General features: G+C 33.0%; 2 protein-coding genes across 5 annotated transcripts; one reads left to right on the top strand and one right to left on the bottom strand.

Moving 5' to 3' along the window:
• Positions 1–1,799: 1,799 nt before the first annotated feature.
• On the bottom strand, positions 1,800–10,432 carry LOC142986381 (peptidoglycan-recognition protein LC-like). Of its 4 annotated transcripts, none has more exons than XM_076134853.1 (5): positions 9,755–10,432; positions 9,052–9,219; positions 7,772–7,966; positions 7,275–7,426; positions 1,800–5,197 (listed from the first exon to the last, which is right to left on the bottom strand). In XM_076134853.1, the coding sequence occupies exons 1-5, from the start codon at positions 10,140–10,142 to the stop codon at positions 4,787–4,789; spliced, it is 1,314 nt and encodes a 437-aa protein (XP_075990968.1). In that variant the 5' UTR covers positions 10,143–10,432; the 3' UTR covers positions 1,800–4,786. The 4 variants fall into 4 exon arrangements, with proteins under 4 accessions (XP_075990968.1, XP_075990970.1, XP_075990971.1 ...); XM_076134855.1 differs by having other exon boundaries at positions 7,275–7,423; XM_076134856.1 differs by lacking the exon at positions 7,772–7,966.
• A 284-nt stretch (positions 10,433–10,716) lies between these two features.
• LOC142986482 (uncharacterized) lies at positions 10,717–15,562 on the top strand. Its single transcript, XM_076135000.1, has 9 exons — positions 10,717–11,111; positions 11,180–11,341; positions 11,511–11,649; positions 11,729–11,886; positions 12,077–12,218; positions 12,369–12,577; positions 12,786–13,039; positions 13,396–13,597; positions 13,856–15,562. The coding sequence occupies exons 1-9, from the start codon at positions 11,027–11,029 to the stop codon at positions 14,908–14,910; spliced, it is 2,406 nt and encodes an 801-aa protein (XP_075991115.1). The 5' UTR covers positions 10,717–11,026; the 3' UTR covers positions 14,911–15,562.
• The last annotated feature ends 44 nt before the right edge of the window (positions 15,563–15,606 follow it).

Below are 15,606 nucleotides of genomic sequence, written 5' to 3'. Positions count from 1 at the left end.
ATAAACTCCTGTTGGCCGATAGACAAGTCATTAGCAAAATTCTGGGAACCAGTTTCGATAGTGCTATAGGCTGACTTATGTATGATCGAAAAGGCTGAAATTAAAGAACAGCTCGACAATCGTCATACTTAGTATCAGAATAGAAAATAGATAAATGCAAATGCCTGGGACAGGATTCGGACGTAAGGAAAATATACGAGATGGCATTGTGATGTTGGATCTGGATGACTCGTACCCAAGTAACTGACGATAAATCGCGACTGGAAGCAACTACGTGCATTGAACAACGTGTTGATATAAGTAATATCTTATTTATTTATCTACTCACGTGCTTCGAAAAAGCATGCTGTTCGAGGTAGCTAAGCTATCATAGCAGGTATAAGTAAGGTCTAAATAATCTAACATTTCAAAACTGTGAAGCTGCTTAACCACTTTTGTTGCTGGCGGTACATCATGATTAGAGGCGATAAAAATGATTAACCCTACCGACCTTTTTAAATATTCATTAATTGACACAATATCTACCGTGCGAGGTTAAACTTTTAGTTAAACTTTTTCACGATATCTAATTAACCACATTAATTACCCACTCTGAATAGATTCCCACTACCCAGTACCTAGATATGTCATTGTTAATCTTACTTTAGCCATATCTCATAAGCAAGCTAAAAATACGTTCTATTTTAACTTTTATTGCTTTATTAGGCAGGTACTTATGTAGATATTACATATTATATTGTATAAAATTAATAACTTCAATCAGCCTACTATTACCTACCAGAAGTAGCAGAGCGCTAACAATGAAAGTCAGCAGGAGATGTAATTAAACAAGTTTTGTCTAAAATACTTTTCTTCTTACAAATCTAGATCCAAGATATATGCTTAAGAGTATTTAATCCTGATTTCCTAGAAAGGCTAGCCATCTAGTTGAACTGCTTTGAGCGATTTTTGGATAACTAACCTTCAAGTCACAACACCAGATTCTTATGGCCGATAAAAAGATCAATTTGAACATAACTAAATTAAATATACAAATTCAGCGTTTCATCTTTAGCGCTCTCTTTGAGGCAGTTATGAATTTACAATAACACTAATTTGTTCTTACACATACTCTTCCCTACGAATGTAGCCACGATCCACGTATAAGTCAGTCCCACGCTTTGGTATCCCGTCTCAGCTTCTTGGCTATGCTCATTACTAAATATTTTTCATTTCAGTGTATACTTTATGAAGAAAGGTAAAAACAAAGCTACCTACCAAAAAAAATACTAGAAGGAATAGCTAAGTATCTCTAGCAATATTTTGTGCTTAGCGACCCAACCGCCGTCCCAAACGCCACGCGTGTGTCGAGCACCCGCTTCAAAAAATCGAAAAAGTGGTAAAAAAAAATTGTACTTTTGTTTCACTTGAGCTAACAGTTTATGTATGAGTTTGGTAGTTGCCAGCAGGTTAATCTTTGCTCCATACCAATAATTATGCAGGTAGTTACTAGAAAAAAAATACAACGTCTACACAACCTATAGCTTGTAACAACAACATACTAATGTAAACATGAAAAACTGATCAGCGCCCCTAGCGTGTTTCGGAAGAACTATTTTTTATAAGTATATAATTTTAAACAGAAAATGTACTGTATGATGGAGGATTGATATACCTGTAGATTATGTATATAATTCTATTAACTTAATGTTCACTTATTAAACTGAAATTCTGGCAAAGCATGTTTATATTTCGTTAAGTGTTAGTCTACAGGTGTAAAATTTAATATAGTGTAAGTAATGGTAAAGAAAAAGCAGATATTGATCAAAATTTTGTATATTCATAATTGAACACTTTACATTGGAATCAATATACATAAAATTTATAATAAACAATTTTAATAAAATTTTAACAACTCTTTTTTTGTTTAACAAAAATAATTACGTTAAAATACGGAGTATAACACAGTCTACGAAGATGTATACGGCAAAGATACTCAACATTATTCTAAAAATTGATTTTTTTTCTTTTATAAAACTCTACTTACATATTGTCTTTGAAGCTTCATAATACATCTAAATAAAATGCAGGCAAACGCTACTATCAAAAATTCATAAAATGCTTTTTTACAAAACTATGTCTTGGATGCATATATTATTATAATCATCTCTTTAAAAGTTGTATTAAATAGGTATTACTTAACGCAAGTACTAAAATAAATGCGTTTCACAACATCATATTACCTTTACACTTTATGGGAGTGTTATACAGAGTGTTAGGCAGACTTTGTCCAAACAAAACAAACACTATTTCAAAAGGTATAAACTGAAGAAGTTTTTATGAAAGTTGAAGACCTCATCTTAATTTTCTTAGACCAGTTTCTGTTTCGTTTGAACAACCGTCTAACATCCTGTATATTGGATATACGTACAATATTTCAAAGTACTTTTTCTTTTTATAATAATATTGTAAGCAATTGCACAATATGTGACACCGTCAGCTCATTAGCTTTGTATTGATCACAGATATTTGAATTTCATTATTATTGACTAACAAACATTGTAAACTAAGTTTACTTCTCCATTTAATTTATTTATGTACCATATATTATATTATTGTATTAACGCCCTAGAAACCACGGTACTTTGAGCTTTACCAAACTGTTTTGCTTAGCAACCGTAATTTTACTTTTATAAAAAATATTATCTATTATATAAAACATCTGTGGATTTCTTAAATATTATTGTCAACTGTGCGTTTACAATGTTACATGCCGTATATCTTCGTCTTAAAATACTTAACTACACTTAATTATGTGAAGAACGCAATATTTTACATACACAGTAACATCTATATTTCCTATGGTTTACATTAAAACAAAAGCTATCAAAAACCATTGTTTGTCATGTGAAAGATCAAATCTATAAGTACATGCTTATAAAATATCGGCGTAACCGGATTTAAGGTAGCAAATTATACAAATACATACATAATACGTATATTAGAATGAGTTTATTGACATTGCCAATTGTTATATTTCATCGATGGCAATCTTGTGGTTTAACGCCGAAATGTAGAATATTTGTAACATGTTAAATACATTGACACGAGAGCGTCAAGGTCACGGCATAAACGCCAAAAAAATATAAATCATTTTATTTACGCTATGTGGCTGATCTTTATAGATTCTTAAGTGTCCGTGAACAAGTCACATAACAGGAAAATCAAGATAACGGAAAAACTGATATTAACCTTGTAATAGCTTATTTTTTAGAACGATGGAATGATGCAATAGGCGCCATACTGCTTTAGATACTCCTAATAAATTGTATAAATCTATTAAAATGTATATACACAACTTAAATAATCCCATAAGATCACATAATGTCGATTATATCAACAAAATACTACTAATGAGTATAGATATGCAGAAATTTCGAATTGTGACTAAATTATATTACTATTATTCAACAATAAATATAAGAATGTCTAAATTATATAGAAAATGCCTTATAAAATACTGAAGAATGTTCAGGATAAGGAATGTCGAATTACAGAGGCAAATTCACATTAACAGTGAATTAGAGCACAATACAGTGGAATACTTCAGAATACTTGCAAGTAAAAGGAATACTAGCATATTATTAACGTTTAGTTGTCACGCAATAATAACTTAATGCAGTTAATGTTCTAACACACGATTGTTAAGAATTTAGACTATCGTTTGGCATAACAGTTACACAATACCGGATCTGTCCGAGATTTAAAATCTTAAATTTTTATATAAAAATCATGCACTTTTATAATGGTAACTTTAATAAGAATAATATTGCACAAACAAATATGAAATCCGAAATATTATATCAAACCAACCAATATTATATTCGTTCAATTTAAAAACTTCATTGTTTAACTAGAAGTAGGATTAACGTTGGCAGAATATTAAGTTATAGCATATTTTAAGCTCATCAATTGAAGGACATCACTTCGTAAATATAACACAGTAAGGCGGAAGCGTCTTATGTGCGGGAACTCCCTTCAAACGAGGAAAGCACGGGGACTCCCAGAGCCGTCCAACTTAAATAGTATTACAGCTTTTAAAACAATATAAATATGGTAAAACAAAAGCATGTAAATCCCCTGCTATGTATTATTTATTGCTCTGTATTTATTAACTTTTGCGGGTCATTAACCGCTAAAGCCAGATTTTACAGTCGAGTCTATCAAGCAGTTCGAGGAAATGCGACCTAGCTGCACGTATTTATGAATGACATGATTAATACTCGTTATAGAAGTGTGGTCAAAGATGAAGAATCCGCATGTGGAAAAATTTGATACTTTCTACTTGAGATAACGTCGCGACACGACTATAAGAATTCTAACCGTATACTATGTTCAATGCCGACGAAGAAACGCTTTGCGAAGCGTAAATATTATGACGAATAAATGGATTTACTAATATTTAAATCTAATATCTTAAACTTGCACATATTACTTTAAATGTCGCTTTGTTCTGCAATCTTTAAAGTCAAGCTTATAAGTTTGACCAGTGGAATGACTTGAAATCTAAAGATACCCTTCTCACAGATCCATCGGTTTGACAAGAGTAAACAACAATGTAAACGGATACTCCTTTTATGTAACGTCCTTTACAAATAATTCAATTAGGTCACGACACCCTACTTATACTACTTACAAAAACGTGTTTATGTACAATATCTAATTCAAATACTTATTGAACGAGGCACTAAGTTTTTAAGGCACGTTTTAAAGCACTCGATTTAACATTCAGCTAGTTTTCGTATGCTCAATAATTCGGGAGCAGTTCGGAAACATCTGTGAAATTCTTAACAAAATGTGGCCATTCTTTGATGATATCATATAATTTGTCGCCAGGGCTAAGCGTAGACGATAGCTGTCGATGAGCAAATAGTTTATAATCTTTGGCAAGTTTCCCAATCGCTACCCCTCTTCTGAGTAGCTTGATGCAGGCATCGAGTTGTTTCTTGGGCGGTGGGTCGTTGTTAAATGTGCCGATGAAACTGATGCCGATGCTATATCTGTTGTAGCCCAGAGTGTGAGCGCCTATGTAGTCCCACCCGCGCCCGTGGTAAGCGGATCCGTCGCCTGCCACCAAGAAATTGTAGCCGATGTCGTCCCAGTTCCTCGACTCTATGTGGAACATTTGTATGAGACGCACTCGCAGTACACATTCACTCTGAAATTTAAAACATACGCAGGAGTTAGAAAATTCATCACATTTTAGATGATACTCATTAATCAAAGTTTACATATTTTAAAGCGCATAATGATAGATTTGTCATGTAATACCTAGGTCATGTAATCAGCCTGCTTTATGCTTGTCTTTATACTATCATAACTGTTTCGAAACCGGTACATTCTATTTGTTTATATTTGGCGAAGTGACCCCTTTTAAAAGAGGTCACACGTGCAGTCAGTTCTAAAGCAAATAACTAACACCGGCGTCTAAATCCAAGAAATCTTTAAGCGGTTCAGTTGTAATTTCTTATCTCGCAAAAATGTGTTATGTCAATGTTGATAATGACAAGAAAAATGTAGGTATCAATGATAGTAACCGGTTTTCATGAAAATAACAAGATCTTACAGTTAATACTATCACTATTGATTAAATACTTACTGCATGAGTGTTAACTTAATTACTGTCTTATATCAAGTAATGACTTGCTGTTTATTCTTACTTATAAGTTTGAATCACATTGTATACCTACTTGTTTAGAAAACTAAAAATTAAAAATAGCCAGAAATACCAAGAATACTCCACCGGGTCGGTTATAATCCGAGTATTAACAGAAAAATTATGTATTATGTACAATGGTATTGGCGTAAAAAGTTACATAAAGGACTATGGGCAAAAATGTATGGGCTCCGTCCCCACCTACCAACAAACATGGAACTGATACCAACGTGTTCATAAAGTGCCCCCTATTAAATTAAAATCCTTTGTTTTTGATAAATCAGTGGGAATATATATTTAAAAAAAAAACAATTTGTAATTATTATTTAACGTATATTTTTATTTTACATTTGTAAGTTATTTTAACATTATTGTTATATTACAGTACTAACTCATATGTATAATAATGTCCTCCTAGCCGATATACGGCTACGGCGGTCAGTTTCATTGAAACTGGCCATCTGTGCCGGACTTTGTTTATAGTGTCCAAGTGTGTGCACAATACACAGGTACACTCTCTATTCCATCACTCTCATAGTTTGGTGGGACGGATAACCGACACGACCAGTGAGAGGTCAGGCGCAGGACCGACGGCTTTACGTGCTCTCCGAGGCTCGGAGGTCTTCGACCTCAACTTCCTAACTCCGGGCAATCTCTAGGAAATTCTTAACAGAAAATCTCAGAAAAGACTGTTTGGCCCGACCCAGGATTCGAACCCGAGACCTCTCGCACCGCAGTCGCATATACTACCGACCGCGCCACAGAGGCACTCATATGTATATACTTATATCATTTCCATTATATGGTTAATACATGTTATTGATTTCATATTTCAATAATTATTTTTACTCGTCAATTATAATGCTGTCTAACAGATGCGCTGGCAGATTAAAATCTGATCAGATCTAAAATCGTGGGTTGGAGAGCGGGGGGAGGGGGTTATTTTGTACCCAGCTATCTTTATGTGCATGCGGCGTCCGCCGCTGTGCACTAATTAATAAATAAATGAGCATGTATTTTGGAATTAGTCGTCAATAATACGTTAACGAGATATTTGTTTAAACGTAAGATACTATGAGAACCCCATGCATTTGGGCAATGTCGCCATAGTATAAAAATATCGTCTTGCCAAGATATATCAATTGAGCTACATTTCATTTTTGTTGATGGGTGGGGACGATTCCGCCCATAGTCCTTTTATTACGCCACTACTATTAAGTCGTGCTTACAACACACACACACATATTTATCGTTATTAAATCGCCTATTTATTTTTATGCGTAGTTTGCAAGATATCAATCAAAACCAATGTACTTGAGTCACCTCACCTGCGACAACAATCTTCTTTTTTTAAATTATCAGCAAAACGGCAAGGTTTTCTTAGCGGCCAATTTATTGTATTTGTAATCTTATGAAGATACGTAAATGCATAATATGCAAATTTACAACAATTATTTATGCAATTAATCATTCCAATTTAACTGCAAATATTAAAAGACTATCCAGCATAATTTTTCTAACGTTTTTTAATGGCCCTAAATAAAATATTTGAATTAAATAAAGATGAAAATCTACACACCTGGGAGCTGCAGCTTTCTGTAGCAGTATGTGATATAATGACCCATGGCACAGGCTGCCTGATTTTGTCCAACTCATTTTCCACTGGCTGAGCCAGCCAGTCTGTCCGGCTAACTATCCGCAAGTGGTCCGGTGCTATGATCAATGGATCTGCTGAAAAATAATCCCTAATTCAATAGAAGTAAACTAACAAAGATTTTCGTAACCCTTATCAAATACAAATACTTAACAAATTACCTAAAAATAAAATCACTTAACCATCACAAGATAAGATATTGTTCTTTCGAAGAGAACTACAAAACTTATTGACCTGATTATCCAAAAAAAATAAACATATAATAACAGGAATAGTTAAACTATACAATTCCTAGAATAACTTGCTACAGTGACTCACACTTATACTTTTAACTATACTTAATAGTTTGTTACTATAAATATAACATATTCCTTATTTTATAAATTGTTGGATTGGTCAATGTCTACATTATATAATATTACCTTTTTTAATAGGCTTCATATAGGGATTATAATCATCCACTATTGCGTCAGCGTCTCGCCTTTTCTTATTACCACCAGAACCATCCAAAGTTAGTAATGTGTACAACATCAACATAAATGTTAATGGTGTCAATATAATTGTAACTATAATTAAATTTAAATTCTCATAGCACAATCCCACCACCTTTGTGTAGTCTGAAATGATAATACAATAATTCATATTAGCTTTATGTGTAATGAGTAGGTACACTATGTACCTACTGTATGTGTGAAACAGGACAGATGGAGTGCATAATATTGTTAGTATTTATCACTGCTCTCATAGTGTAGCAGTTTGAGTACAAGTGTGGATATACTGTATATGGATCTGTGAGGACTCAACAATAAATAATAAGTATATTTATTTAACCGCTCCCCACAATAACTGACAACTATGCACAATTACTTTTAATACTTATTGCAGCAACAACTGAATGCCTATAACTACAAATTTTATACACATTTTTTCACATGTATATAAGCTCAGCAACAAAGAAAGCTTAGCTAAGTATTTTTACAAGTACTTTACGTACGAAATTTCATAGCACAAATAAACAGACAAATTTTTTTAAGAAGACAGTACATTTGTAGTAAGCACAGGTGTATTTTAATTGATATACCATGTTGTACACATACTATTATTCGTTTTAACTTTCGCATTGCATTATAATTAACGTTAATTCTAACTTTTCCACTTTTCATAAAAACTTTTATCTGAAGAATGTTTATCTGTATCTATTTTTACTTTCAAAAGTACAACTAATCATATCACCAATTATATTGACTAGTGTCTGTATATTTTCAAGGGTCAAAAACTGTGGACAGTTGTATTTACTTCCATTACCCAGTAAAACAGTACATTTTTAAAATCTATAAATATTCAAAATGCATTTCTTTTAAACTGAAGTTTATCAAAAGTTTAAGTAGAACTATAGTCAGCGAAAAATATTTATACTATAGCTATTATAGCACCGTAAATTAAAAAGATAATGAAAAAAGTACCTGAAATATTGTTTCACAGTATTTCAATTAGTGCTACTAGTACTACTTATTCCAGCACTCACTGATAATTTAATAATAATGTTTTACCGTTTGACATGTATAACCTAATTTATCAGTTCAATATTGGGAGTCCCCACATAATAAATTAGTTGATGACATAAATGGATTATTTTTAGCAGTTCATAAGGTTGGAAGTTCTAGGAACAGGATAATGTATCTATGGTAGTTGAACCACTTACTTGATTTTGTGGAAGTGTCCTCATCACTGATGCTAGTGGAAGTAGGATCGTCCTGGCCGCTATGGCTAAGTATAATAGACAATATCGCAAATATGCCACCAAGTATCACAATACATACTGCAGAAAAAGTTATTTTGTGCCATTTCTGAATGTGAAAAGTCTTGATAGCTGTGGATAAAGCACGGTAGCTTACTTATTACACCATACTTTTACATTTAACATTTTAAAGCATTCAAATAATTTGGAATGTTTAATATGAAATAATTTTTTTTATGTCATAAAAGCAATTATAAGGATTGGCTGGTATTTAGGTAGGAAAAATCTTTAATAGCCAGTTTTTAATTGAATTTTGTCCAAGTAATAGTGATTAAGCAAAATCTTGATAAACAAATCAGTACCAGGGGAGAAATAACAGAATGTTGTAAAGCCATTTAGGTAGTAATATGTATCATACAGGTGTGAGTTTCCTTATAAATCCAATTTTTTATGAAACAAAATGGTATCAAGGCATTGTAACATTAAGATTTTTGATTACAATCTGGCAGCAACAACTATAACACAGTCATTATAACATATCCCCAAGTTTGATATTTTATAGAGATGTTTTTCCTAATCAAAAAGTTTGCCTAGCAGAAAAGTTGTAAACTGCCTTATGCTTAAAATACACAATAACTTTGAAATACAAATAAATTCTTGAACTCACATGAGTCATGTTTGGACTCCTCATGATATTGTCGTTTGGGTGCATCATCATCCTCAGTCCTAGTATACGACGGGTTCTCCACGCCAGAAGAATTTTGAATAACCTGTTTGATTGTCACAGGACCATTGAAAATAGTATGGTTTCCAATAACTACATTTTCAGAGTTTGTCACAGCCACATTACCACAGACTGATGGTGAGCTTGAAGGCTTCACCAAACTTGATGGGATTGGTGACAACGTATCAACCGCCCTTGAACTTTTGTTGCTTATTTTGTCGTCATCCTCGCTGTCACTCTTCTCTTCAATTATTTGGAAATCATCCAACTCACCCTCGATCTTGATACCAAGATTTTTGTCATTTACGCAGGTAGAGTCTGCTTGTGCCATTTTTACATTGAACTATGCACTTTCACATTTTTAGATTTATCAAAAACACTTGTTAAAATGCATAACTAAACTTTTTATTTCACCATACACAATACCTACAGTAAATTTATTCCATTAATTTGTTTAGTGGATGAATTTAGACTTCTGGTGTGGTTTTGTGCAACTTTGGCTAGTGTTAGTAAGATCTAGATCGACTTAACAATAAACTTAATTACATTATTTATTATGATAGCACTCTTGGACAAACTTGCAATTTTGATAGGTGCAAAATTAAATCTCAATTCCTATGGACTAACATGATTTTTTCTGTTTATTTTGACGTATGACGGGTAACTTAGGGCGATTTTCTTGCAAAATATTTTTATAGAATTTTTGTAACAGGCTTCAACGGGTTATAATTTAAAACCAATATAAAGTTTCTCGAACACATTTCTTAGAGCACCTATCTACATAATATTATTGAATTATCTTTGTGAAGTATCAATACGAGAATGTCCAAAACGCATTTTTCATTAATAAAAAGATGACAGCCGTATTTAGTGTTGCCAAATGTCAACACTTCAACAATCAAATTGTCAATATTTCATGTTATCAATGAAACTGATAATGCACCCGGCTTCGAATAACAACAAAATAATACAATTCGAGTTTGAATTTCGTGCTTATTCCAGTTAATGATTCCAGTTGTATAATATTCAAGTCGCAAGAGCATTCTGTTATGGTTTGACACCCAAGAATAAACTTCGCAAGCGACAAAGACCATTTCAATATTTTCGATTGATTTCTACTCCAATGACGTTAATGAATAAGTAACCACGTTTACAATCCTACTTACTACGTGTAAACATTGATTTACAACCTAAGATACACCTGTTTAAGTTACCATGTACACGGTTCACGAGGGCGAGATTGTTTTTAAAGAAAAATATGGCTCATCATTTAAAAATCGCTTATACGTTAAACCTCCAGGTAATAATATCTGCTTAACTTTTATACAATATGCCTATAGATTCTATACTCTTATCTCTTTATTCCAGAACAAACAAATATTGTAATACATGAAGAAGACAGAGTTGGAGATGTAGTAAGCTTGTTGAAACAGATATTCTTACCACAAGGATATCCTGACAGTGTCAGTAAAGATTATACAAGCTACCAAATATGGGATACCGCTCAAGCTTTCTGTAGTACTATTACAGGTATGTACCTAGTATGAATCTGTTTCAATATATTTATTTTATTGAAACCATGTATTTGTTTCCACTTTTTAGTAATAGCTTTTAGTTCACAACTTATGGATTTTACTAAGTTTCACATTGATGCAATGTAATGTAGAACAATAATTATTAAACTGTTACAACATTACAGGTACATTGGCAACTCAAGAAGTATTAAGAGGTGTAGGAGTAGGAGATACCCATGCTACACCATTTGCAGCTACAATAGTATGGGTCCTGAAGGATGCTTGCGGACATATCGGCAGAATCTTATTTGCATACTCTCATGGGTATAAAAACTTGTAAATTTTAACACAAATCTCAATACACATAGTTTTATGTTCAATCAACATTACTCTTTGTTCATAGAACTTACTTAGATGCATACAGTAAAAAGTGGAGGTTGTATGCGGACACTCTGAATGACGCAGCTATGTGTATGGAACTGGCCTTACCACTGTTTAAGAATTTTACTACTCCAGTGCTATGCATCAGCACTGTGATGAAATCTATAGTTGGAGTCGCAGGTTTGTTTCCTTTGTTGAACATACTCATCTCTTCATCAAATATTGAAATATTTTCTTATATTTTTCTTTAGTTTAGAAGAAGAATCAAATAATTACTTCTATTACAATCTTAGCATTGCATGAATCTTCCCTTGGTTGAGTGGCTATAGTCATTCATAGTACAGTACTAATGTAAACTTCCTATCTGTAGGTGGTGCAACAAGGGCAGCTATGACGCAGCACCATGCAATTAGAGGGAATATGGCAGACGTGGCTGCTAAAGACTCAGCACAAGAGACAGCTGTGAATTTCGTTGCTTCAATCGCAGCACTAGTTGTCATTGGTGTTTTTGGGTACTATTACGTAATATTATAATGACTGCATTATTTCTTTATTTTCTACAGTAAAGTTATGTGCAAAAGGAAGGTTAAATTGTAATAAAAACTTGTAGGTAATAATGATTATGATGTTTTTATGTATGTCTGATAACAATTTTTTTTCAGGAACTCTGTGATATTATTCACATTGATGATGGTACTTCATATTATATTTAATTATTTTGCTGTGCGAGCAGTTTGTCTAAGAGTTTTGAATGAGCCAAGATTTTTACAAGTGATTGATGGCTATCTAAAGGAAGAAGTAATCTCTACTCCTTGTGAAATCAATAAGAATGAACCCATTGTGTTTTACCAGATGGGATCAAATCTATTAGGTAATAGACTGTAATCTAAACATACTAAAGTAAAAGTTGCCATACATGCCATCCTCTTTCAAGTTTATTGCAGATATTTTAAAGATATACTAGACCTTAGACTAAGGTTTACCTAAGACCTATTAAAAATTGCTTTGATATATATTTGACAACTAAATGCTTACCATTTTTAGCAGCATTTTGAAGCTGTTTCTTTTGTTCATTACAGACCTAAAACTATGTGGTTTCAAAATACTAATAGGACACTCTATGAAACGAGTACTGAAGAATCAAAAAGCGATCTATGTCAAAGGTGTTCAAGAAGTGTATGAATGCCGGGACTACATTCTGTTTCCTGATGTATCTAACAGAGTGTTATATGTTGTACTGAGGGATTCAGTAATCGTCACTGACATCTTATGTGCCTACTTCCATGCTGTCTTACTTGCGATTGTGACTTGTGCCATAAACGATTTCTCTCTGGTAAGTTGTTCAATTCATTCTTTACGTTACATAATTGTTATCATATATACTTTGTAAATTAGGATACAAACCTTATGATCATGATTTAACATCCTTATTAGTATAAATACTAGTGGGCTGAGCAGACAATAGACAATTAGGCATCATATTTTAGCCAATTACACAAAACCTTAAATAGTTGTACACTAAAATGTTCCTCGTGTATTTTGCAAACAGATTTCAGTAAATTTTGACTCAGCATTAGCTAGCAATAAGTACAAAACAGTACATCACTGTCACATTACTTTCAGCTAAAACCACTTGCATGTACGATGGTTACCAAATTGCAATGAATATAATATCCTTTGTGATTACAGGCAGTTTACAAGCATTCCAAAAGCGTGACGCGACCCTTCCCTCAAGTTTGTAAGATGATAGAACAAGCTGATTGGAGCCGAGAACCAGTTGAGGATGTTAATTCTGTATTCAAATATAATCCATCCATTGAACTTATGATATATCTTGATAAAATTGTACAAAAGGAATGGATGAGGATCAAAACAGGATTGATACAAATTGGTTAGTCTCTACTAACCTAAAATAAAACCTCTATTTTGTTAATAATATTATCTATCCCGTAACGACATCCGGATGTCCAATTGCTGAATTATCATTGGGTTTTCCATTAAATTTCATTCTTACAAAACCTTATCTTAATGATTACGAACAAATAAACCACTGAACTTTAAACGATTATGCATGATAACAATAGATTCAAAATTAAGAAATAATGTTCTTATGCAATGCATCAAATTAACATAAAATTCATCTTTACAGGATGGGATCTAAGCAAGCACCTTTTAGTGGTTGATGAATGGAGACTATGTGCAGCTAAAATTGTCACTCGTTCTATATCTGTGGATGATGTCATGATGTTACGTGACTCAGCAGACCCTGTGCCTAGGATGCCTTCCCGTATCATCATGTTCGAAGATGTTAAAGACATCCTACCTTCTCATATTGTAGAAGAAAAAGATACTTACACCATTGAACCGGAGAGTGCGGAAAAGTCTGATCAGGTTCAGATGGATGAATACCAGTTTGATCTATACCAGACTGAGCCAACTCGTAGTGATCAAACTCAAACTAATAAATATCGGCCTGATCAATTCGAAACTAATAAAACCCGGGCTGATCAACTAAAGGCTAATAAATCTCAAGCTGATCGACTACAAACTAATCAACCACGGATTGATATACTTCAGACTAATAAGTCCGCGTCTGATCAACTTCAGACTAATAAGTCCCAGTCTGGTCAACTTCAGACTAATAAATCTCAAGCTGATCAACTACAATCTGATAAACTTCAGACTGATCAACCTCAAGCTGATCAACTACAGACTAATAAACTTCAGTCTGATCAACTAATCATTAATCAATCTCAAGCTGATCAACGACAGACTAATAAACTTCAGGCCGATCAACTAATCACTAATCAATCCCAGTCTGATCAACCACAGGCTGATCAACCACAGACTAATCAACTTCAGCCTGATCAACCACTGTCTAATCAATCCCAGTCTGATCAACCGCAGACTGATAAATCTCAAGCTGATCAACTTCAGACTAATAAACTTCATCCTGATCAACTTCTGACTAATCAACCCCAGTCTGATCAACCACAGACTGGTAATGCTCAGATTGATCAACTTCAGACTAATCAATCTCAAGTTGCTCAACCGCAGACTAGTCATTCTCAGTCCGATCAACCACAGAATCATCAATCAAAACAGGATAATATACCTCAAATCGCAGATACTGAAAAAGATTCAGAAATTCAACAATCACAGTCTGCAGATAAAGATTTACTTACTTCAAATGCGGAAAAATGAAGTCCTATGTTTTATATGACAGGTAAATAATGCAGCTTAATAAATAGTTTTATATTGTGTGTATTGTGAAGATTTACAGATCGTTTGCGGGTGCTTTAATTTTTTATTATCTATAGTCTCCTGTCAATCATTAATTGCTCAACCAAACAGCTATTGTAATTGTGTCATTTTTACATCGAATTGATTCCTTTATTTACAAAAGTAATTTGTAAATATTTTTCGGATTACTATTATTAACGTGTTAAGAAGTAAGAAAACAAAATAAACCACTGAAGTAATATGTAGAAACAATGCATAATAGCATTGATGAGTGTTGTATACTTAGAGCTATTCTAGTGACTGATAAGTTTAGTAAAGTGGTTTTCATCTAGGTCACTTAAATAAGAAGAGTATTGTATTTATAAACCAAAAATCCATTCGAATCCATTCCATTTAAAATTTATATTTATGCAATTTTTGGTAATTTATATTTTTAGATCGAATCAAATTGATATTTATTTTAGAAACTGAAATACATTTTATTGTAATGTCCGTCTACAAATGTTCAAAATTTATCGAAGGAAAATCATTGAGACTGATTTCATTATTTACAAATATAAGAGCATAATTGTACGTATGTGTTTGTATACCAATAAATAAAAAACATTAAGTATATGTTTGGTTTTATTTTCTTCGACATGATTAATATCCTCAAGT

This window comes from Anticarsia gemmatalis, chromosome Z (genome assembly GCF_050436995.1).
Source record: "Anticarsia gemmatalis isolate Benzon Research Colony breed Stoneville strain chromosome Z, ilAntGemm2 primary, whole genome shotgun sequence".
Lineage (NCBI taxonomy): Eukaryota > Metazoa > Arthropoda > Insecta > Lepidoptera > Erebidae > Anticarsia > Anticarsia gemmatalis.
The sequence above is the reverse complement of the archived record's forward strand: the minus strand, read 5'-3'. Positions and strand labels throughout refer to the sequence as shown.